Genomic DNA, 24,784 nt, shown 5'->3' with positions numbered 1-24,784 from the left:
TGTTTTTGTTTTTTTTTTCTTGCATGTAATCGTATAGATATTTACATACATATGCACTGTATATACTAAGTATTAATCAGACATTTCAATTTATAATAAAATGTCGGCATGAAGGTGAAATTCTTTTCTGATTTACAATCTAAGCACTCTTATCGGTATACATATATATTTTGTGTATGGATGTATATATGTGAAGGGCAAAGGTGACGAGTAAGGGAACTCGGAACATGATTAACGCAAACTGAAGACCCCTGCACGTGCATGACTTAATGTGTACAACTCAGGACCAGCTACGAATGAATTTACCAAAACCAATTGCCACGCAATTCAAAAAAAATATACTAATTACATCTCTGCGCTATGATTCACTTAATAAAACAAATTTGTTGTTAATTAAATGTTGTCTTGAGGACTTAAAAACTACAATTTTTATAGTTATGTTGTAGTGAACAAATTATTTACACAAATAGAAACAATAAGTAATTCTTACTGCAAGTGCAAAATGTGTGCACACAAAAAAGAGCCAAACAATAAAGCTTAAAGACTACAAAAAGGTAATAAACTTAAACAAATGAAAACAAGCACAGTACCAAGGACCGTACAAATGAGCCCCCGCTTTATTTATCCCAGGCGCCATTCACGTGTATGCGCGTTTGTCCTTTTTAGTTGTGTTAGTGTGAAATATTGAACGATTCTACCCCATCAATTAATTGCTCAACAACTGTGATTATCCTGCGGTATATTAATTTCGTATTTGATTACTTGAGCCGCATTGGTACCTTGCAGCACTTGCAGATGCACCGCCTGATGGTTGCCAATCAACATAGCCGATTGTGGTTGTTGCTGTTTGCGAGCACGGCTGTGCTGTAGTTGTGTTAAATCCTAAGTGGAAAAAAGAAAAACTGTTTCTATTTTGAATTCAAATTAAACACATAACTGCATAATGGATATAAATCGATATAAATAAATAAATAAAGAGTTTAAAAGTAGTAGTTCATTTGCGGTCTATGGCTCAAGTGGGCGCCAAGTATGCGTTTCGGTTTAATCAATTAGCTGCTTCTACTTGTTCACAATAATCAACTTGTTCCAGATATGTACAGTGACTCACCCGCCTAAGCGGATGTATGCAACGTCGACTTTCAAACCATTGAATCATAGTAAAGAAGGTGCATTCACTACAGGTGGTGGCATTAGACCAACAACAACAATGTTTTCTACGTTTAATTGTCAAAGCAAAGTATTGGCAAAGTAGAAAACAGAGAATGAATACGCCTTGTTTCATTCTGGGCTGACAGCCATATGGGCAAGGCAAAACACAAAGCAAAAAAAAAAAAACAAAAAAAAAAAAAACAAGAGAAAAAAAAACAAATCAGCTGACTTACCGATACCGCCTTGATCATAATACAAAATTTTGAATTAATACACGTAGACCATCAAATTAAAGAAAAGACTTTCTACTTTATTCTTGTAAACAAAAAAGTAACAATAATCAAAACGTCGTCTTCTATGGGTAGACCTCATGAAGTCGTCAATCCATAGTTGAATCGATGCGGAATTGACACCTAGAAAGGGTTCAGGGCCTAGTGGCATACTCGCAGAGCCTTCATCACGGAGAGGATACCGTAAGTGTAAAAACTGCGCAAAAGTGGTTTTCAAAATTCCGAAATGGTAACTGTGACGTGGAGGATGCCCCGCGCGCTGGTCGTCCTGAAGTCTTTAACTCCGACGCCTTGCTCGACGTCATGGAAGCTGAGCCAAATTTGACAGTCGATATGATAGCTCAGAGGTTAAATTCATCACATGGAACAGTTCACAGGCACCTGGTTCAGTTGGGAAAGGTTTCAAAGCTGGGGAAAATGGGTTCCGCATAGACTTTCCGTCGCCAACCTTCAGCAGAGAGTGAATGTGTGTTCTCAGCTGCTGCAACGACTGGAAAATGAAAGTTTTTTGAACCGTATCGTTACTGGTGATGAAAAATGGGTCCTTTACAATAATCCTATTCACAAACGCCAATGGTTAGATAAAGATGAAACACCAGAAGAACCGGCCCCTAGAGATGGGCTTCAACCCAAGAAGATTCTCCTGTCTATTTGGATGGATATGACCAGTATTGAATATACGCAAAGTTTTGTTTCACCACGACAATGCAAGACCTCATACCGCAAGGCAAACATTAGGCAAGCTGAACGAGTCCGGATGGGAGCTAATGCCGTATCCACCAATTGCACCTTGTGATTATCACCTTTTCCGTGGACTTCAATCTCATATGAGTAACAAGAACTACTCCTCAAAAGAAGCTATTAAAAGGGATATCGAAGCGTATTTTGGCTCCAAAGACAAACGATTTTTTGAGCAGGGAATTAAAAATTTGCCTAAACGTTGGGAAGACATTGTAAATAATGAATGAAAATATATTATTGATTAATAAATACTTTAAACATCTTCTTTATTCATTTTAAAACCACGAACTTATGGACGCACGAACTTATGGACTGACCTGATACAACAATGTCCAGGCACCCAAATAAGACTAACTTTGTTGTGTTTTGCAACACTATTCAGTTTTGTCTTACATTCACCGACTAACTTCGAAAAGCAGCGTGGGTAGCAAGCATCCACCACCATGCTTAAGTGTTCCTCTGGTACGTTTTGGCAAATGAGCTCGGTTAGGACGTCGCCATACAAAACGGCGCCCATCAGATCCTTGCAAGTTGCATTCGCTTTCGTCAGTGGAAAAAAACATGGAATGTGTGCAAAATATGCATTAGAATGACTGCTAGATAAAAATTTTTCGCACTCACTCTTTCCCAAAACTCATTAAGCTTATTAAAATGGGATTTTGCATATTCTAGCCTTTTTTCTATTCTTTTCGGATGTGTATGTTTCCCTTACGGGTGCTCTACCATCTACATAAATCGAAACTTCTGAGGGTTCGACGAATACTTTCTGGGGAAACCTTCTTCCCTCCTTTTTCTTGCCTAATATATTTTGTATGCTTTCCAGTAAAGGGACAATTCGTCGCATAAACCACTCCTCGGCTTGTGTACGTCTCTTTCCTTGACGATGCCCACTAATATTATTTAACCTCTTCTCCTTCTCAAACTTTTTGATATCGTGAACCTTTGAAAGTACTCCTTTTAACAATATCTGAACATTTTTTTATTGTTTTTATGTCTTCTCGCAACTGAATAATTAGCTTTCGAATTTCAACAGAAATATGAGTTGGTTAGGGCGCCAAATTTATGCTGATACTGTCTCAAAGACTGATCTATAGCTATTGATGTTCAAAAGAGAATAGAAAAACGTAATATCACAACAATCGGAAGTACCGTTACTTTTGGGGAACGAATTTTGTATGTTTTGATTTTTTTTTTTTTTAATTTTTCTCTGTGAATTGATTTATTGTTACTTGTTTGTTTACAAGAATCAAGGCGTATTCATTAAAGGTGGTAGCACTAGATTCGCTTTGACAAGAATAAAGTAGAAAGTATTTCCTTTAATTTGAAGTTTTATGTGCATTCCTTTTTAAAAGTTTGTATTATGTTTGAATGGCCTCAAAGTCGATGTTGCATATATCCGCTTGGACGTGCGAGTCACTGTATGTGCGTACCGTACGAGTAACTAATAATTTTTGGTTTACATTTTTGCTTAGGAATAAAGAACAATTTTTGAACGTATACCAAGAAAATCAAATAAAATTAACTAAAAAAATATCTAAAAAATAATAATAAAATTTTGATTATTATTTCTTATTATCATCTCTGATGCATTATTTGTTCTACTTCCGAAAGCCAAAATCTCAATATTATTTACATATACACGCGTTAAATAACTATATCACTAGGCCTTATTGACAATATTTTTTTTTTTCTTACTTAATTTTAAGTTTTTTTTTATAAAAATATAGTTCATTCTCCTACAAAACCCATATAAATCCAAGTTTAAAACTTTGTGCAATTCGAAAAAATTTCAGTAAAATTTCACTTTTTAATCAGAATTTCTAGAATAATTTCGGGCATGCAGTTTTATACCCCATTAAATTTTGGTACAATAAAGTAAAAGCTTCAGTCTAAGGCGAAAACGAAGGCGGCCGCCGCAACCGAATGGATTGGTGCGTGACTACCATTCGGAAGTGCCGAGGTTCGAATCTTCGGGCATGATAGAAAAAGTTCCTTCCATTAGCGGTCGCCCCATGGCAGGTAATTCTCCAAGACACGGCAGGTAATTCCTCCTTTTAACAATTTAAATTTTGAAAAAGTGAACGAGTTTATTTACTTACGAATCAGCAATAAATGTTGCAACGTCAGACTTGTGTAACAAATGCTACTTCAGACTGAGTGGGCAATTAAACAGTAGTCTTCTCTAGAAAAACAAAACCCGCAGTTAATACTTAAGTTCCTCAATACAAACTTCTTCCGTGCCGAAAGAATCAAATGGAGGTCTTAGCTTCCTTTATTATATCTGAATTGTGTGGGAGAGCACGAAGCGGCTAAGTGAGCAATGAAAAAGTATTTTGCATACAACAAACGCATTTATTTATTCTGCCGGCGTTGGAATGTTGCACAGATATGCCACGCACAGCTTTTTCTAAAACTCTTCTACCTCAGAAAGACGAGTACAAACATTTCAAAATTTCTAATTGTAAATATCAACTGAATTATTATTTATAGAAATGTATGCGTATATCAAATAAACTTATTTTTTGGTTTTTGATATACAATTGTATGTATGTAATATCTATGTGTGCACTTTGAAATTTGACGATCCCTACTTTTCCATCTTCTCTTGTGTACAAAAGTATGCTGCTCTTATTTGTACGACATCCTCGTTCAAATATGTATTTTATGGGTCCGTACATAAGTATTTGAATTTGGCAAGTTTTACTTTGACCTGTTAAATTTGTGTTCAAATTATTCCACTTCTATTGTCGTGCGGTGCAAACAAGATTTTTTATAATAACTAATATGCCTACCATTCAGAACTTTAGAAACGAAAACAAATATTAAATATTTTAGTGGATTATTAATGAATTTCGCTTGTGAAAAAGTAGTTTGCCACCTTTACCCTTGAAGTCAAAAGATGGGAAGAAGTGTTGGCACCCAAATGTTTGTTGGTCAATTAAATTTAAAATTTAATTAAATACTTTTTTATTATTGATTATTTTAGAATTTTTTTGATTATTTTAGAATGTGCACCGCTTATATCTCCAATTCATTATTCAATGAAAACATTTGGAAACTTGAACTTTTCACTTAATTTATTGTGTTACGGTGCCATAAAAATGTCGTGTATCGAATAGTGTCCAATACTTATCTAACATCAATTGCGATATACACACATGCCCATTAAAATCAGTACGCTGCCCTTATCTATCGATTTCCTTGTGCCGCTCGGAAAAATTAAAAGCTATTATTGAAATTTCGCTTCCTTTACAAAAGGCATCACTGCTTCGTTGTGAATTTATAAGACCCGTTAGATTAAGTTGCATTTGGTTACATAGATGCCGTTATTTTCATAAAGTGTAATTTCGCGTGGCCAGAAATAGATAATTTGTGGATAGCTTTTGCGTTGTAAGTAATTAAGTGAAAATTAGTGAATGTAGCGAAATTAAAAATACAAAAAAGTAGCGAATTAGATATTTCATGTAATAACTAGTAATTAATATGAATTTCCTTCAGAGATGGGTCGTGCGCAGCATTGCACAGTTGAGGAGCGGAGATTTTTTGTCAATCTTCGAAAAAAAATTCGAAAAACAAAAAAAAAAAAAAACAATTAGAAGAAAAAAAATAATAATTCGAGAAACCAAAAACAAATTCTAAAAACAAAAAAAACAATTCGAAAAACAAAAAAAAAAACACAATTAAAAAAAAAAAAATAACTTAACATATATATATATATAATTATAATAAAAATAATAACACTAAACAGGACTAGTTTACTGGGGCGACAGCCCTTGGTAGGGCAAAACCCGAGTCATTCCGGTAGCGTAGAACCGGCTGACATGAGATGTGGCGTCTGTCTTGAAGTGTTTGAAAGATATTGAATTTGCGGAATTTTGCTCTGATTTGTACCATTTATGCCCTAAATTACGGGAAAAAGGTGTTTTAAGGCAGCCAGTTCAAATGATTTTGTTTTGTTTTTATAAATACAATAAATTATTTACTGAATCGTTTGAGTAAACTTTTAACCCAACTGTAAAGTTTTTAAAATCTAATTTAAATGGTTGTTAGCCCATTTAATAGGCTTTTATCCACATATCTGTATCTTACGAGGGGCATCTCTTCGGGGACAAAAACAATAATAATTAGAAAAAAAATAACTCGAAAAAGCAAAAAAAAAAAATTTCGAAGAACAAAAAAAAACAATTCGAAAAACAAAAAACAAACGATTCGAAAAACAAAAAAAAACAAAACAAATCGAAAAACAAAAAAACAAAACAATTCGAAAAACAAAACAAAACGAATTCGAAAAACAAACAAAAATAATAATTAGAAAAAAAACTCGAACAACAAACAAAAAATTTGGAAACAAAAACAAAACACATTCGAAAACAAAACAAAAATTCGAAAAACAATTAAAAAAATCGAAAACAAAAATCAAATTTCGAAAATACAGAAAATTATCGCTGAGTCACTTGGACGGTCCACAAATTTTGTTATAAAGCCCAGAAAATTCACAGAACGGCGAGGGGACAAAACAAAAAATGATTTACACTACAGATAATTTAATTGTGACGCTTGCCAACAGGGAACCTTTTAAGGCATCGAAGGCCATTGCAGCTGAAATCAAGAACGTAGTATCAACAAGAACTGTACGGCGTCGATTGTACAACATGAACCTACTACGCAGAAAAGATCGCAAAGTTCCGCTGTGGAAACTAGCAAATTTAAGGAAGAAGAAAAGTTTGGCTCAAGAACTCAAGTCATGTTGTGGAGCAGAGGGTATGAAAAAATGGTATGTGGTGCGATTAAACAAAAAAAATTATTTGGAAATTATGCTGGACTAAATGCCAGATGTTCTAAAGGACAAGAGTTCTCACCGCATTTCACGAAACAAACAAACAATCAAGCACGATGGCGGCAACATAATGGTTTGGGGATGCTCTTATTGATATGGAGGACCTATTCATTTCATAATCAATAAAATGGGTAAATTTGTTTGCGATGACATAATTCAAGAAGTGATGCTACTATTTGCTGAAGAAAATATGCCACTTCGCTGGCTTCTTATACAAGATAATTACCCAAAACACTACTCAGTGTTAATGCGGGAATAGTTTTTACGAAATAATGTTAAAGTTATGGATTGGCCAAGCCAGTCACCCGATATAAACCCCGTTGAAAACCTTTGGGGAGATTTAAAGAAGCGAATCGGGAAGAGAACATTCAAAAATAAGAATGATTTATGGCATACAATTAAAGAACTATAGTATTCCCACAGAAACCTGCCGTAGGATTATCAATTCTATGCCAAATCGAATACAAAAATAACATTAATGGTCGACACAGAGATTATTGATTAAACTTCGATCACTTAAACAGCATTCTTAATAAAATCACAGAGCTCACACTGCATCTATTTCCTACCTATTTTAATAGCCACATAAACATCACCTTTTTGTTCCTATTGTCAGTAGTTCCAATTTTAAAATACCCTTGAATTGTTATACAGGGTGGCTGATGAAAGCCGCTACCAAAAAAAAATTGAATAACTTTTTTTCTTTTTAAGTTATCTGTTCCATTTTTGTTTTAATTTGCAGATTGATCTTTAAAATTTATTAAAATGGATAACTGGGACATGCAAACAAGAATTTGGATAGTCCGCCGCTATCACGCACTGGAGTCCGTAGTTTTGGTACAGAGAGAGTACAGGCGGATGTTTGGCGGCGATCCCCCGAGCAGATGGACCATAATGAGACTGGTGAATAATTTTGCTGAGCAAGGAACAGTCGCAAGAAGGCCTTATCATCGAAACCCACCAGTTCGGACGGAGGAAACGATCGCTGCTGTAGCTGCAGCTATACAAAGCAATCCAAGGGTTTCAACAAGAAGCTTATCTGCTCAACTTGGTGTCAGCCGACAGTCTTTGCAAACAATAATGCACAAAGATTTAGACTCATTTCCCTACAAAATTCAAATGGTTAACAAACTGAATGCAGCAGACTTGCCGATTCGCTTGGAATTTTGCCAGAAGATCCTGCAAATGGTGGAAGAAGACCAAAACATGTTAAACTGCCTTTTCATGTCTGATGAGGCCCATTTCGATTTAAACGGCAACGTGAACAAACAAAATTGTCGAATATGGAGTACTTCTAACCCACAGATACTCCACGAGACGGAATTGCATCCTCTTCGCGTGACAGTGTGGTGTGCGGTTTCTTCACGCTGTATTGTCGGGCCTTATTTTTTTGAAGAAAATGGTCACACAGTTACGGTTACTGGAGACCGTTATTTGAAAATGCTGAAAGAATTTTTCTATCCAGAACTACGCCGAAAGAGAATTCCTTTCAACTCTGTGTGGTTTCAACAAGATGGGGCAACGTCTCACATAGCCCAGACTGTTATGACAGAGTTGCGACGAAAATTTCCCAATAAACTGATTTCAAGAAACTCCGAATTTCGTTGGCCCCCCAGGTCGCCTGACCTTACTGCACCTGACTTTTTCTTGTGGGTTTTATGTAAACAAGAAGTTTATAAAACAAAGCCAACAAATTTGGATGAACTAAAACAATCCATTCGGGCAACAATTGCGGCTATTCCTGTCGCAACTCTCAAGGCAGCAATGAACAACTTTTTACTATGATGAGGCACTTGTGTCAACGAGCATGGGGGCATTTAAATTCAATTATTTTTAAAACTAGTTAAGCTACATTTAATAAAATTTAATGACCTTCAACTTGAAAAAAAAAATAAATGAATTCCATACACTAAAAAAAAGTTATTTGAGTTTCTTAATGTAGCAAAATTCATCAGCCACCCTGTATTAATCTATGAAATAAAAACCACACACAATTACAAAAATTTATAAAAATTTGCATTTTCTGAAGAACCCTTGGGGTGTACCTATTTTAATGACCATATGTGTATATATTTTTAAATATTGAGTTAGTGAAATACTGCCGTTCAACTGAACTTTTGTATTTAAAAAAAAAACTTAATTTTTTATTTTTGTATAAAAAGCGAAAATTTTTTTAATTTTTAACACCCTAATTCGACTTCGATATAAACTTGGCAGAATAAAATAAATTAATCAACCCTAGATTTCACTTACATAAAAAAATTAAAAAATTAAAAAAAAAAAAAAAATACAAAACTAAATTTCCTCAACACAAAAATAAGCGTTTAAAAACTGAAAAATGGCAAAAATGGCGTTGTGATGTTGTGGTGATTTCAGATATACAGCCATGTAACAAAAATTTACAAATAGTTTGTTGGCCCCTTTCAAATATTAATTCAAATTATTGTAGGTAATAAAGCTTAAATAAAGTTTTCGATGGCGCCATAAGATATTACAATTTAATGTTTGGGTAAGCACAGTAAGTCTGTATTTTACCTGCATGAAAGAAAGTGTGCAAAAATATTTAAAAATGAACTTGTATTGCATTATCACTAGTAAAATGTACAAAATATTTTTTTTCAACTTTTTCATTATCCACCGCACAAGTATTAGGAAATTGTGCATAGAAACGCCTTAGGTTCAATTTTGCAGCCCAAAAACTCGCAATATGGCTGGAAACCCAGTTTTCGATACCGAATTCCATTCATTCCAGCCTAGATTTTCGCCAATTTCCGAGTGTTTTACGTATTAAATTGATTTTGTTTTTTTTGTTGTAATATTTTGTTATCTTTTGAAATGTGCTCTTTATAATTGTGTACGTAAGTAGGTATGTATACCATCTATAACTAAATCTATTACTATTGCTATTTCTTGACTTTCTTACCATTATGTTAGTATTTTGCATTTGCAGTTTTATTTTGCGGTTGTTTGATATGAGGATTCTGGCTTGATGTTAAGCGTTGGTTATGTGACTCAGCGTAACGTCACGCGCGAGCTCTTGTAAAAAATTATAATGGAAGCGTTGCAAAGCCGACTTGCGTATTTTGCAGGTTTGCTGTTTTGCGGGTATTTGCGTGCTACACAGCGCTGAGCAGCATTTTTTTTGTTTTGTTTTTTGTTTTTAGCAATGCAATCAACGCACCTGTTGTTGTTGCTGCTGTTGTTGTTGTTGCTGTTGTTGTTGCTGCTGCTGCTGCTGTTGTTGCGCTACAGCAGATGGAGGCTTCGTTTCCAAATGTTGGCGCTGATGTAACATCAAATGATTCTTCTGGAAGAATGCCTTGCCACACTCGCAGACATGTGTGCGCACGGTGCAACCACCATTGGGATGTCGGCGATTATGCTGCATGAGTCCATGCTTAGCCGCGAAACCTTTGCCGCAACTGGCGCAAAAGTGTGACTTTGGTTTGGGCGGCGTTGGCTGCTGCTGTTGTGGATGATGTTGCTGTGGCGCTGTGTTTGTCAACTGTTGTTGCGGCTGCTGGTGGTGCATCACGCCAGGTACACTGGTAACAACACCCTGGGGATGTGTTGCGGCAGCGGCCTGCACTAGTGTTGTTTGGGTCATAACTTGACCTGTTGATGAAATTATCTGCACTGGTACAGTGTTTTGAGCCACTATATTTGGATTGGTGGCCACCACAGTGGCTGTACCTGGATTAAGGCCAGTGTTGAGGAAGTGACCAGGCAATGCCGCGGTTAAAGCGCACAAATCAGTCATAAGGCTCTTGTCACCCGTGTGCAATCGCAAGTGAAGCGCTAACGCTTCTCTGCTATTAAAGGCACTTCCACATTCACTACAAAAAACGGGAAACATTCTAATTGGTACATTGCAATATTAAAATTGAGTACATTTTCATCATTCACAACATTGGCAAATCATACATACCGACATCCATATTGGGGACGAGCAACATTATCATTGCCTGCTACGGTTAATAATGCCGGGTTCGCTGAATTACCGACAACAGTAATGGTTTGTGAATGTGGCGCTTGTGTCTGTTGCTGTGGCTGCTGCTGTTGTTGCGTATGATGCTGCTGCTGCGAAGAATGTATCTGAAAAGCAAAACGAAACAAGTCATTTTAAAACAAACGCAAAAACAATTTCCGAAACGTATGTATACGACAGACTTCATTCAAGCAAACTAAAATGTAAAATACAATTTTAACTATGAGGGATCAGAAGTAAATACCAATTCCGTTTCCTGATATTTATCATCTAATTTTATAACGCATCCTTTCCAATTTTGAAAACAAGTGAAAAGTTTTAAAATAACATAATGGCGCTTACACCCTTTTTGGGTGTTTAGCCGAGCTCGGTACACTAAACAGAGCTAGTTTACTGGGGCGGCAGCCCTTGGTAGGGCAAAACCCGAGCCATTCCGGCAACATAGAACCGGCTGACATGAGATGTGGCGTTTGCCTTGATGTGTCATTCTATATTATCAGTGTTTGAAAGAGATTGAATTTGCGAAATTTTGCTCTGATTTGTACCATTTATGCCCTAAATTACGGGAAAAAAGTGTTTTAAGCCAGCCAGTTCAAATGATTTTGTTTTGTTTTTATAAATGCAATAAATTATTTACTGCATCGTTTGAGTAAACTTTCAGCTCAACTGTAAAGTTTTAAAAATCTAATTTAACACGTTCCCTGTCCCAATACAAAAATGCAAAATTGACCGACAAGTCCAACAGGGTTTTTTGAATAATTTGTTTTTTTGTAGTCATAGGATAGCTTTAGTAATAATAACAATTAAAAAACAAAAAAACGGATGTAGGGTATTTCTATCTGAAACACATATGGTCCATGAGCGTAGAGGGACATTTTTGCTTCTGCACGTTCATGAAACACATGTGGTTCATATACCCCGTGACGCACATATGGCTCAGGAACGTACAGTGCTTATCAGGCGCACGTTTACTGAACCATATGTGGCTCAGCGGACAGGGAACGTGTTAAATGGTTGTTAGCCCATTGAATAGGCTTTTATCTACATATCTGCACCTTACGCGGGGACATCTCTTCGTTCTACACTTGATAACACATAGATGGCTACCAGCGACTACTGACTGTTCGCAGAATTAAAAAAAATGGTCGCCGATAAGAAATTTCGCTCGAATGAAGAGGTTATCGCTAAACCTGAGGTCTATCTTTTGGCAAATGAAAAATCGTTCCACAGAAGTAGTGTTGAAAAGTTAGAGCGGCACTGGTATGATTGCGTTGTGCTTGATGGAAGTTACGTTGATGAGCAAAGCTAATTTTGACCAAAAAATGCCAAAACATGTTCTTTTTGTTAGGTCCGGGACTTTTCAGCCCAAGTGTTAAGTCAGAGGTTTTCCAATTTATTTGTACTTCTGTGGGGAGAATTTATCTTTACCAGGTAAGACGTCTGTCTGTATACAAGGTGCATGACGATATTATCATGCGAAACGGTTACGCTATTTAAAACAACAGCTGAGCATGTGTTTTGCTTCAGCGTAAATGTAAAAAGTTTGTATTTTTATTCGTTCCCTTCAATATGCTCGTTAAGTACTTTTGCGAATATCAGACCCGTCGAAGTTACCCTCACAACTTAGTTTTCGACCGTAGCAGAAGGCCAAACTTGGTAATCTATCATTCTTGAGTTTGAAGGTAGTCATTGGCTAATTGTATTTAATAGTCCTTTGTGCAATTTCTTGTCAAATGCTTCCATAACCAACCACTCATATTTATGAGAATCTTGACTGTATAATTTTCGTGCACATGTTTTATCACTCTTATTTCGTTCATCATTTCGATTGGGTGCTACAATATTTTTACATGATCGTAAACCTTCACTTTTGTGCACTTTTTGGACATAACCTTTCAACATATGGACCTCTCTTGCAGCATCTCGAAGTGAAAGACAAGGTTTCTTTCAAAATAATGACACCACTCCTTTGGCTTTAGTATTGTTTCTGCCTTGGGCACATGAAATTAAGACGGTTTTGCCTGAATCAATACATATGTTTATTTTCCAATACTAAATCAGCAATCATTATTTTCTTCTTCTTAATTTCTGTCACTCTGGTGGGACACAGGGCCTCACGTTTCAAGTGAAATACAGATAATTGACAATTAATTCATCATAAAATCCAATCAATGCTGAAATAAATGTGTCCACTTTCTTTCATAATATTATTATTACACTATTATCTAACATTCAGAAATGCATAACTATAAGTTTATGAATAGTTTCTAGTCTTACCGCAGTGTTCGAAGAGTTTGGATTAACGCCTCCGTGCGTATTGCGTACATGCTGATTGAGCTCGGCTTTTGACATAAATCCTTCCCCACAACTAATGCAAGGATATGGCTGGTCGCCAGTATGAATCCTGTAATGTTACAACCATTAGATTATTCATTTAGGAAAAACTTATTTTCAAATTACCTCATGTGCGATACCAGGGTACGCTTTTGCAAGAACTCTTTGCCACACAAAGCACAAGAGTGTGGTACCTTACCGTGTATACGACCATGATTCACCAACTGGAATTTGCGTGGAAACGTAGCACCACAATCCGGACATACAAACGGATTCAAGGATCCATGAAAACTGAAAATCGCAATTTCGGTCAATATAAACCCCATACTTTTCAGTGATTTGTGGATTTGGATTCTCTGCGCACTTACCGTGAATGCATTATTAAGTGATTCTCCTGAGCAAAACTTTCGCCGCATTCTTCACAAACGTATGGTCGTTCGCCGGCATGAAATTTGCTATGTGTTACTAAATGCCGCTTCAAAGGGAACGTGCGCCCACATTCAGGGCATACAAATGGCCGATCACGACTATGAACACGTGAATGTGTCAAGAGGTGGTGTTTCAAAGTAAAACTTTTCTTGCATTCGGTGCATTGAAAGGGTCGATCAGTTGAATGCAAAAGCAGATGCGTGTTGAGGCAGTGCTTATGAGCAAAGCTCTTGCTGCAATGCACACACACATGCGGCCGTTCACCTGCAACAAAACGTTTTTGCAATAACAACATTGTACATAAATTTAGTTCTTAAAAGTTGGTTTACCTGTATGTACCCTCGCATGTGTCGTTAAATGATGTTTCAGCAGAAACGATTTGCCGCATTCATCGCAACTGTATGGGCGCTCCTTCTTTACTGTGGCATCACTCTGACAAATTAAAAAAAATCAGATTTTGTATTCCGCGTTCCGAATGAACTCATCAGAATCAGTTCATATTTACCTCGTTATAGTTCATATTATCCTGCAGCTCTGTTTTGGGAGAAAGTTCTAATGTGCCAGGCTCTAACTTTAAATTGGGCGCATCTCCTTGCGAATCTTCTGTTTCTTCTAAGCCTTGTATAACTTTTTGAACTTGTACTGAAATGCCCGGCAAAATGTCACCTGAGAGTGCATTCAAATCGAGAGAAAAAGATCAGAAAAAATAAGCACGAGTAGAAATTAATACCTTATACATTTTAACAGTTAGTTTTTCAAACATAAAAGTTAATGTCATGATTTTATTTGTGTTAGTCTTAGTATCGTGTTTGATGGCTCAGTAGTAACCCAATTGCAAAAACCGATTCGGACGTCCGCATTTTTGTTATTAAAAGTCCAGCTTTTAACTGATCGAATACATTTTAATGTGTTGCTGAGATGTTTGCATACCACAAATTTGTTTTTACACAAAATAGTAAACATTTGCCATAGACGAACTGATATTTATAAATAATCTGAACATAAATTTGTTATTAAAAAATTAGAATAAAACATAATTCTTATTAATAACTTTGATGTGAGCGATGATCGTAAAATATTTGATATGGAATACTATTTAGGTTATGTAGTGCTGGCTGATCTGTAAAAAGATCTCACTTAGACCTCTAGGGTTTATTGGATATTATTTAAGTTTTCCTGAAGTTTAAAGCAATCGCAAAAGCTAATCGTTGATACATAAATTGAAATTGGTAGGAATTATTATGATTTAATGAGTAGACGAACCCAGCCTAAAATTTATTACTTTATAGTAAATTGTAACAAATACCCGAATGGTTATGAATGCTCGCTAAAATTTTCATCTTAAAGGGGATACATTAAACATAATTCAGGTAATTTTGTATGCCGCACTAATTTTTATGGTGAAAATGAACACTGGCAAAAAATAACTAACCTTAATTGAAAAAAAAACAACATAGCGCCTATCAACCCCCCACTCATAAAAAACTTCCTATTTGGAAACACATGAAAATAGATGCATTTGTGGTAATACAGATAACCTTGCGCGAAAATTTAGGCCCCCATTGGTTTGAATTCTTAACTGTTTTATTATCAATTATTATATTTAAAATTGTTAGCGAGTTCTCTTTACAATAAGCATTTTACGTAAAGAATGGACACGAAAAATATTGGTCGGGCGAAAATCGTTATAACATCAAATTTTATTTTCTTCTTTATTAAGCGTACTATGTTTAACAAAAACTCATAAATACATAGATAGATAATTTGAGGTTTGCACTTCGACCTAATTGCCTTTTGTGCCCTCTACTCAAGACAGTACCTCAATTAGACCCAATTCCCTTATTAATCTCAGGATAGGGCTGAGTTGGATTGAGCGTATGTGCCCTTCTTCTGTCTGCAGTTGGCCGAGATGTTTCAACCTACTACGCGCTATAGCGCTACATTCAAGAAGAAGGTGCATTGGAGTCTCCTGAGTTTGGTCGCAGAAACGACACGAGTCCGAAGGCCAAGTCCCGATCATGTGCAGATGATTACGCAGTCTGCAGTGGCCTGTGAAAATGCCCGTGAGTATTCCCAGTTTATTCTCGGGGAGGGTTGTGAATTTATTAAACCTCTTTTGGTTGTACCCTCCTAGTAAGGATTTCGCCTCACGTATGCCCATAGTTTTTTGCCAGCAAACCTCCCTAAACCCTAGCTCTTCACTCCTAAGCTTTGATAGTTAAAGACGAGGCAGCAGCCTCTTTTGCTTCCGCCATTTCTTTCCCAGTTATACCCCTGTGTCCTGGGACACAAATTAGCCGGAGGCGATTATGCATTCCTAGTAGGTTCAGTTTCATGATACGCTCAGGTACCAGTGAGAACTTGATCTCACAGAACGATAAGGCCATGAGTGCCGCCTGACAGTCGCTGAGAAGGACAATTCGCTCATTTCGGAAATTCATGTTTAAGTTTATCTCTGCACATACGGCAAATGGCATACGCCGTAGATCCCAGCGCCTATGCCTTCGAGCTATATGTGTACCACTGCAGGGTACACTCCTTGAGTATATTTTCAAATTAAAGTTTTGTACCAATTCACTTTCCTGTACACAAAATGGCCCAATTTATATTTGATTTCTTCATTAGGCGATGGACATCAGTTTTTGTTAAGGTATCTTCTGCTCTCTGCCAATTCAGTTTAAACTGATGCTCATTTTTAATTTCTTTTTTTCGTTTTTAGCATTTTTTATTTACCAATTCACCAATATTTGCCAATGGGTCGCAATTGTGGACAGTTTGGTGGATTGTGGTTCTTTTGAACACTATTTACCTCGTGATTTTCATACCAGTTCATAGCATGACGACTATAATGGCACGATGCTAAATCGGAACAGAACAGAACTGAGTCTGTATTTTGTTTTATAAATGATTTTCATACCACACTTCCAGATGGTTTGCCAAATCAAATAGTTTTTAGGGAACTTGTCCAAAATTTTTAGCTTAATGCCCCCTGGGACTTTTCTCTTCATTGCAGTATAAAACTCAGCGCCCCGAATCTGCTTAAGGTCTATTTTGACGTGTATTTCATCGTCCATAACAACACAGCCATATTTATGATTATCTTGACTGTATAATTTGCGCGCACGTGTTTTATCACTCTTATTTCGTTCATCATTTCGATTGGGTGCTACAATCTTTTTATATGATCGTAAACCTTTACTTCTGCGCACTTCTTGGACGTAACTTTTCGACATACATACATATGTACCTGTTTTGCAGCATCTCGAAGTGAAAGGTTAAGTTTTTTCGAAATAATGACACCATTATTGACTGTGACACAAATCCCTTTTTTCCACTTTCATGTCTTCTTTCCACCGACAAGGTTTTATTGAACTTTTTTAACACATAAGTTACCCTACCTTCCGCACTATTTAAGTTTTTGCTATGCCATTGTGCGATAAATCACCATTTCCTTGCTTTTTGCGTACAATTTTCTCCAAAAGCTCACACTTAACCGTACACATTTTGAAGAATACGCAGAAGTTACGAAAAGTGAATACGTCAATTAATAATGACAACAAACACTATGAATATGTGTTGTACTAATTTTTTATTTACAGTTAGTTAGTTAGTTTTACGCAAGTGACGAGTAAACAAAATCAACTAGTTATTTCGTGTTCAATCTTTAGTCCCGAAATTTATAAATGAAATTATATCTATTCACCTATCATAAAGACAATGGTTGCCTATTTTTATCTTGAATATAGTAATTTGGAAAACATCCGCACATAGGGGATAGATCACAAGTTCTTATTTCTCAAAATTTCATTCACAACTCCTCAGGAAGGAATGTTTTCGTCATCTAATCAGAGATGCTCTAAAAGGCATGTTTGGTTTATGCTTTCCAAAAACTAGTTCAAGGGCATACCTGTGCATAAATACATACTAATAACAATAATAATACAATAACAATAAAAATAATAATAGTAATAATAATGAAATCAAAATGAAATAAATTAACGCATTGAACTAAAGTGAAAAGACAAAAATTTACGAATGGGTTTTTGAAATAAAATACTAGAATAATTTATACGTAAACACACAAAAACCTTATGCACCAACACCAAGCCACATTAACACCAACATATGTATAATTTAATTTTCCTAAGCGATGAGAAATTAAGGGAATAAAAAAGTAAATTTAAAAATTGAACACAAACTTTTGGAATAATTTTTTTTTCTTTAATTTTTAAATTTGAGTTTTAATGGCGATATTGCAAGCTTTACTGGAAAGCAAACAACTATAAAACGAATATTTTTCTTTAAAGTGGTGCGTTTTTTTCGAAAATTGTAAAACCAATCACATTTTAGCGCAAAAATTGTAATGCAGTTTACGATGACAACGAATGTCAATACATTTTTGTATAAAAATAAAATGAAATGTGAGTATTAAATGCTTCCTAACTAGGAATTCAAAAACAATCTTCTGAACTAACGACCTTGACGATCCGTACATATGTTAGCATTTGTAATGTCTTCACTCTTAATGTATCTTTAAATGCCTAAACAACATTAGTAGAAATAGTAGTAGATCGTCACACGATGTTTAAAGGTACGGACGAGGGAGTTTAGAATTTCTTTGAATTTTTTGCAGTCTTACTTGTCGTCCCATGTCCGTCTGGAGTAGTGATCGTGTGAGTCTGTTGAGATGCGGCAAGCGCTCGTTTCATTAATATCTCGTTGCATTCCTCTGCAGTGAGATGGATCGGCCCGATGGGACTGAAATGCGTTTTAGCGCCAGCTGTTGTCGTTAGTATGGTTTGTGACTTCGTGTCGACGATACCATTAGTCAGAGAGTGTGACTGATCTGATTGATCTACAAGTAGGTCTAAATCAAAAGCAAATAGTTTGTTTTGTTTTGAAACACTATTAAATATACTCGATTGGTGTGCATGGACTTGGATGCTTACAATTTTTGTCGCAGTTAATACTGAGCACTTGTTGGTCTTGTTTCTTCACCACCGATGGTGTAGTAGTACCTGCAGTTATGACTCTGAAATAGAAGAAAAAAACAATCTCAATGTTATTTATAGCAATATTCCATTTTTTAATTTATAAATCAAATACGTATGCTAGCAATAAATTGAGCGTATCGGAACAGTTATCTTACCGTTGTGCTCCTGGTGCAAATGGTTCATTCACGACAAACATTCGACGAACAACACCCCCTTTCTGGGCCGCCAGTCCACCTTTTACATCCTTCTGCACAGTTAATGACCCATCTGTAGATAATAAATATGGCATCTGCAAAGTAAATTTGATTTTTATTAATAGATACTCAGTAGAAGTTCATATTAAAAATTGTATTCGAAGATTTAGAAATTTGCATTTGTTTAGTGGTGTTACAATTAGAAAAATAATCCTACAATCTAGTTGTTATTTTCCTTGGTGATTCTTCAAATAAAAGCACGAGCTTGGCCCCGTTTCAAAATCGGATGTGGAACTCAATACCGAGCTCTACGCTGCCAGTTCTTTGCCATGAGATTTTTGTTTACGGAAACATTAAATGCAAAACTTTCAACAAACACCTATGAAATCATATTTTTCACGACAGTCGTACCTACGCTTTAGAAACGGAAATGGTGGTGCATATATCGTTCCAAGGTTTGTCACTCCAGCAGCACTCCCCGTAGTAATATGAGAAAAGTGTTTGCTGTTGCAACAACAACATGGTGCATATATATTTGGAATCCAGTCTAATTCAATTATAATTTCATTAGTTATTTCTGCCCTTGTTTTAAAAAGGATAGATTCTACAACATCAGGAAGTAATTCAACAAGTTGAAAGCAATTCATGATTTTGGAGCCTTGGTGGGTGTACTTTCCGTAACTTTTTCGTAGTAATACATACCGGAACAGGCGATCTACAATCTGCCTGAGTGCTTAGATGCGAGTTTGATCTAATAGAATTTGAGCTGCAATTAGTGATGCCGTACCATATCCATAACCGTTACCATAGCAATCAGCTGTTCTGATCAAACATATGGGCATCACTGTGAACGAATATAGGTGCCGCACCATAACCGTAGCCCTATATATCTATTGAATTTTGATTTTCCCCGATAACCGTAAGCAGCTGTGAAATCCTTTACATTTGTTTTGATATTTGCGATAAAAATTTGAATGTTAGAAATGAACGACGCGAAATGAATTGACTTAGTGGAAAATTATCAGTGTTTTTATGACAAAATGCAAATGTTGTCATTAATTCTACTTCAATATCAGTTGTTATGGTTACGGCATGGCTAATCGCTATATGCTCTTATGTTGCGGCTATGGTTACGGTTACGGCTATGACGTAATGGCTACGACGCCACTAATTGCAACTTTAAACGGAAAAAATGTCTTGAGCAAAACTGAAAACCAAAAATATAACAAAAACGAACTACAAATCTATTATGACAGCTCCTAGAAAGCTTTTTAAGTTCATTTCTATTTGATGGTGTTCAAATCGCCAATATATAAATAAGACTGCGGGGACAATACAGTGAAGGAAATTTCAAACCTATGATAATCAGTCAAATCCAGAGGGGGGGAAATAAAGACTTTATTTGATTATGATTTGCCAAGGAAACTAAACCTTTCCATCCGTTCTTGCGGTTCTCGCCTTCTCAGGCCGCCAATCGATACAGATACTGTGCTGATCGTAATCTCGCTCATTCCGGGAGCATCAGTAATACGATACTTTTATACACAAAAAATATTTTTAAAACAGATTAGAATTTTTTAGAAAAAATTTAAGCATTTAGCATCTGCAGAAGTATTAATTTGGTATGTTACACGTAATAAATAAAGAAAAACTCAGTACCCAAGACAAACTGAACAAAAAGTAAAGCCAGATGAATAAGGCAACTGGGTCCGGATGAGGTACTGTGATGAGTATAGGGCACAAAAGACCATGAGGTCGAAGTGCAAACCTCCAATAAATCTAATCTAAATCTCGATACAGTTAGGAGAGTATAAAGCAAGCTTGGCCCAGAATAAAAAAAATATATAAAATAAACAAATAAAAATAAAATAAATAAATAAAATGACGAAGCAACAGAAGCTTTATTCCTTTAGTACTTAGGCTTCACACGGACCTAGTTTAGGTTCACAGTGCCCTAGATTACTAAAGGGCATAATACTGTTAACCAAGAATAAAAATGCCCTTCCCTACGTTCCCACGACAGTCGGCACTACATTACCGAAACTAACCGGATTTATATCCGCCCAAGGACTGTCACTCCAACAGTATTCCCCAAACATTTATGGAAAGTTTATGCAGTTACAACACCAATAACGCTCCCTACTATTTCCGAACAATGTAGAGGGAACATGAATTGGGTATTTTTACTCGTAGAACGTTCGTATCGTAGTATCCTGAATCCTACTTAGGATGGTGAATCATTAAGTATTGTCGCCAAGTTTATCTTATTACCTAGACAGACGGTAGAGTTAATCTGGACTAACAACTCACTTTGTAATTATCTCCGGAAATTACTAGACTTAATTCTCATAATTTAAGCAGATTAGATGAAGTTTTGATGGCAACGCTGCCGAAAAATATTAGTTAATATCTATTGTGAATGAAAAATAATCAAACTTTTAATAAGAACAAGAAAGATTGAATGTAATCCTAGTTTGCACTAACAAGTTCTAAAGAACTTTAATTTTCGGAGCAGCATTAAATCGGAGCAGTTTGAAAAATGAAATTTATTTTTTTTTTTTTAATTTTTTTTTAAGCATCAGGACAGCTAATACCCATATTTGTTGCCTGCGATCCATCTTTTATCACAAAACTATCCAATAAAAAATCAGCTGTTCACTAATCCTTGTAAGAACTGTCAGTCACACTAAAATTTCAATCAACTAACTGCACCGGTAACCCGGATTAACGCCGTCGTCTGTCAATGTTACGACGAGGCCGAGAATCGTACCGTTTCGACGGGGTCAGGTCGAAGAGAACTGATTTGGATTCGTTGGGGTGAGTTGACTTGTGTAGAGGTGGTTAGTATTGTGCGGAACGGACTTCTTCACATATTGGGCATACGTTTGGTGTGTCCCAGTATATTCTGAATAAGTAGCGAAATTGCGAAAAAACGGTTGTAAACAAATGTTGCTGCAACAGCACAAAATATTCTTCTTAAAGCTTGGGGAATGCTAATAGAGTGACAACCCATGTCCGGATATTTATTTATTTATTAAAGACATTTTAAACAAAAACATATTTAGTAGTTACGCTTACAGTAGTGACACAACGATTTTTAGAATTATTTAAGCTGCTACATTTTCTTATATCAACCGGAGTTTACAGTTTTAAACCTTCATAGCAAAACCCGTTTGTCAAAACGGACTCTTAAAATTATTCCTATCTCTTGTTAACCCCGCGTTGGACACCTTTTCTACAACCTTCGGTTAGGCACCCGGGTCTGGCTTTTTTTCGTCCTGTTCGATGATCCTTTTTAAAAGGTTATATCTATAAATCGATAGAAAATTAAGTTTTAGGAAGCTACCTGGAACCTTAAGTGGTTAGCTAGAATAAGTTAAATTAACGTCCAAAGTCGAAAAACCCATTCTGGCAAGACCCGAGTATCCAACGTAGGGTTAACTCGCTGTGCGTGTCGCTGCTATAACTAAAATAATCACTCAAATATTTCGCAAGAATCCGTTCTTAATATTAAAATAAACTTCATTGTATGAAAAAAACATAATCCGGTCGTTCTGCTAACACAGAGACAACTGTCGTAACAACGACTGTCTAGTGCAAGGCTAGATTAGATTTATCTGAGGTTTGCACTTTAACCTCACGATCTATAGTGCAAGGCTATAAGAAGATTATACAAATTGCTTAAGAACATCTTCCCATTGGTAAAATAAAAAAAAAAAGTATTTACACATTACCATTAAAAGTTGAATTACATGTTTTTTAATTCATTGAAATGATAATTTTTGGCGGTTATTTACCTATTACGTTAATTTACTCCTAAAGTCCTAGACTGCTATTATTAAAAATATATTATTACACCTGCACATTGTAAATAGAAATGAACTCTGGTGCTACAAGGCATAACAGTGTTATGAACTTTACAACAATAGCAAAAGCTTACAAATCAAACATGATAATCAAACCAACTTACAACAGAAAAATGTAAACAAACAAATACAAATCTCCTTTTACACACACAAAGCCACACTAGAGAACGTGTATCTTTGCCACAGTTGGACTTTTGACAGTATATTTTTGCGCCAAAAACTCGACAATACAAAATACACAACACATCCAACCATGCGTTTCATTGTGTGTATTCAGCACGAAACATGCGGCGGTGTGTGTACTCGTCATTGATATCTATATTCAGTGTTGCCTTTTTTGCCACCGCATAAATTTAGCTACTACACAACAACATTGAATGGAATCCAGTACAAGTAAATTCACGAACAGTAGAGACTTCTGCTATTCGCTTCCGTTTGCAGTAAAGTTACGACGGAATAATGCAACTCTGCGTTCAAATTTTCGCCTTCGCCAATGTCCCATACTATTTGCCTAAAACGAGGCGAATTTATGTAGTCGCCATTTTAAAATAAGTATACGATTCAAACCATAAAATAATATATGAGAGAATATGTATATTTATAGATTCATAATTTATTCTTCAATTCACTGTCTCATTCATTATCAAATGAAACAAACTCATTTTGAATACAATACAAATGCCAATGTCCAATCGGTCGCCACTACTCATGCATGTGACAAAGTGTGACCGTAGCCGATAACGACAATGGTGGCGTTACATAAAACATCGTATACGTATAGTCGCACACAATCATCTTTACGTATAGGCACACAAGGTACACACATGTGCAACTTATATACGTACATACATATTGGATGTATAGTTATATGTACATATATGCACTTCTGTCAAAAGGTACACGCACTACGGTGTACGAGTATGCATGAATATGAGAAATTGGGGGGCGAGAGTTAAGGTGGGCTCCTATACAGACACCAATTGAGACAGTGGGGTTTTGAAAACATTACATTGGTGGTAGCGAGGCAAAAACGCGTCTCGATGCTATTTGGCGTTGCACGAATCAGTAAAGGAAATAAACAAATCATATCTTAAAAATTTAATTCTTTCTGCTCACTTACGGACTCGCTGCTGACTGTGTAATTTATATTTGCCGGAATTTCCAACACGGACTCCGTACGGGTATTGTCTGCGAAGCCCCAAGTGTAGCCGAAGCCCTGCTGTGGGTTACTGTGCGCTGCACACATTTTGGCGATAATAATTATTTGATTTTGATTTAGCCGCCTTTTTCACTTTATCAACTTTATCATAAGCAATTTCAACACTCGTCTTTTGCGACGTTGTTATAATTCTTCAGTAATTAACACACAATTTATAAATTTTCCGTATGTTCCCACGCTGGCAATAAAAGGCGATATATGCCGCGTTCCACCTCGTTCGGACTGTACCACTTGCCACTTGTCACACACTGCAATAAGGAGTGCAAGTTTAAACATTCAATAACGCGTCGGAAGTCTTTTCACTAGATGAGCATAAACTAAACTCCAACATAAATTGAACACTTGTGAAAAAAGAAAGTTATATCGCTTGCTTTGATACATGCGCCATTTTTACGCGAATTATCACTACTGGAAAATTCAAAGGCACATCTGCTTGCCGTAATCTATTTCCTTTTATCAATTGTGTTTGTCACTTTCGAATTTTTCTTCTTCACAATTTTTAATTTTTTGCCAAGGCAATTACCGCGTAAATCTCACTAAACAGACATCAAAATTCCACCAAAAATCACTGACGCCATTTTGAAATTGCTATTTGGAATAAGAGCTCCTCGTACTCGTTTTTCGTCTTGCTTCGTGTTGGCGATTTTCATTCAGCACAAACGCGACTAATTCAGCAGCCTGTAGTCTTTTATGAAAATAATTTAAAGGTTACTAAAATATAGTATTGAGTTTACAATTTATTT

The 24,784-nt window shown here is 36.0% G+C and overlaps 1 protein-coding gene across 5 annotated transcripts; it reads right to left on the bottom strand.

Annotated features, from left to right (window-relative positions):
* On the bottom strand, positions 1–24,784 carry LOC128868937 (zinc finger protein 835). Of its 5 annotated transcripts, none has more exons than XM_054111569.1 (13): positions 23,943–24,784; positions 18,918–19,051; positions 18,718–18,800; positions 18,408–18,635; positions 14,274–14,434; positions 14,098–14,200; positions 13,708–14,032; positions 13,466–13,630; positions 13,283–13,409; positions 10,946–11,112; positions 10,711–10,853; positions 9,941–10,632; positions 1–882 (listed from the first exon to the last, which is right to left on the bottom strand). In XM_054111569.1, exons 1-12 carry the CDS (start codon positions 24,066–24,068, stop codon positions 10,190–10,192), a joined length of 2,205 nt encoding a protein of 734 aa, XP_053967544.1. In that variant the 5' UTR covers positions 24,069–24,784; the 3' UTR covers positions 1–882; positions 9,941–10,189. The 5 variants fall into 5 exon arrangements, with proteins under 5 accessions (XP_053967544.1, XP_053967543.1, XP_053967542.1 ...); XM_054111568.1 differs by having other exon boundaries at positions 9,941–10,853; positions 23,943–24,289; positions 24,565–24,783; XM_054111567.1 differs by having other exon boundaries at positions 1–902; positions 9,941–10,853; positions 23,943–24,783.

This window comes from Anastrepha ludens, chromosome 6 (assembly GCF_028408465.1).
Source record: "Anastrepha ludens isolate Willacy chromosome 6, idAnaLude1.1, whole genome shotgun sequence".
Taxonomy (NCBI): domain Eukaryota; kingdom Metazoa; phylum Arthropoda; class Insecta; order Diptera; family Tephritidae; genus Anastrepha; species Anastrepha ludens.
The sequence above is the reverse complement of the archived record's forward strand: the minus strand, read 5'-3'. Positions and strand labels throughout refer to the sequence as shown.

What these genes read in the sequence shown, in the direction of transcription:
- LOC128868937 (XM_054111567.1), bottom strand. Translation starts at nt 24,068, where the DNA reads ATGTGTGCAGCGCACAGTAACCCACAGCAGGGCTTCGGCTACACTTGG. An exon ending in CACTTAATAATGCATTCACG is followed by an intron (nt 13,631 to 13,707) that starts GTAAGTGCGCAG and finishes TGCGATTTTCAG; the next exon opens with TTTTCATGGATCCTTGAATC. An exon ending in CGTCCCCAATATGGATGTCG is followed by an intron (nt 10,854 to 10,945) that starts GTATGTATGATT and finishes CGTTTTTTGTAG; the next exon opens with TGAATGTGGAAGTGCCTTTA.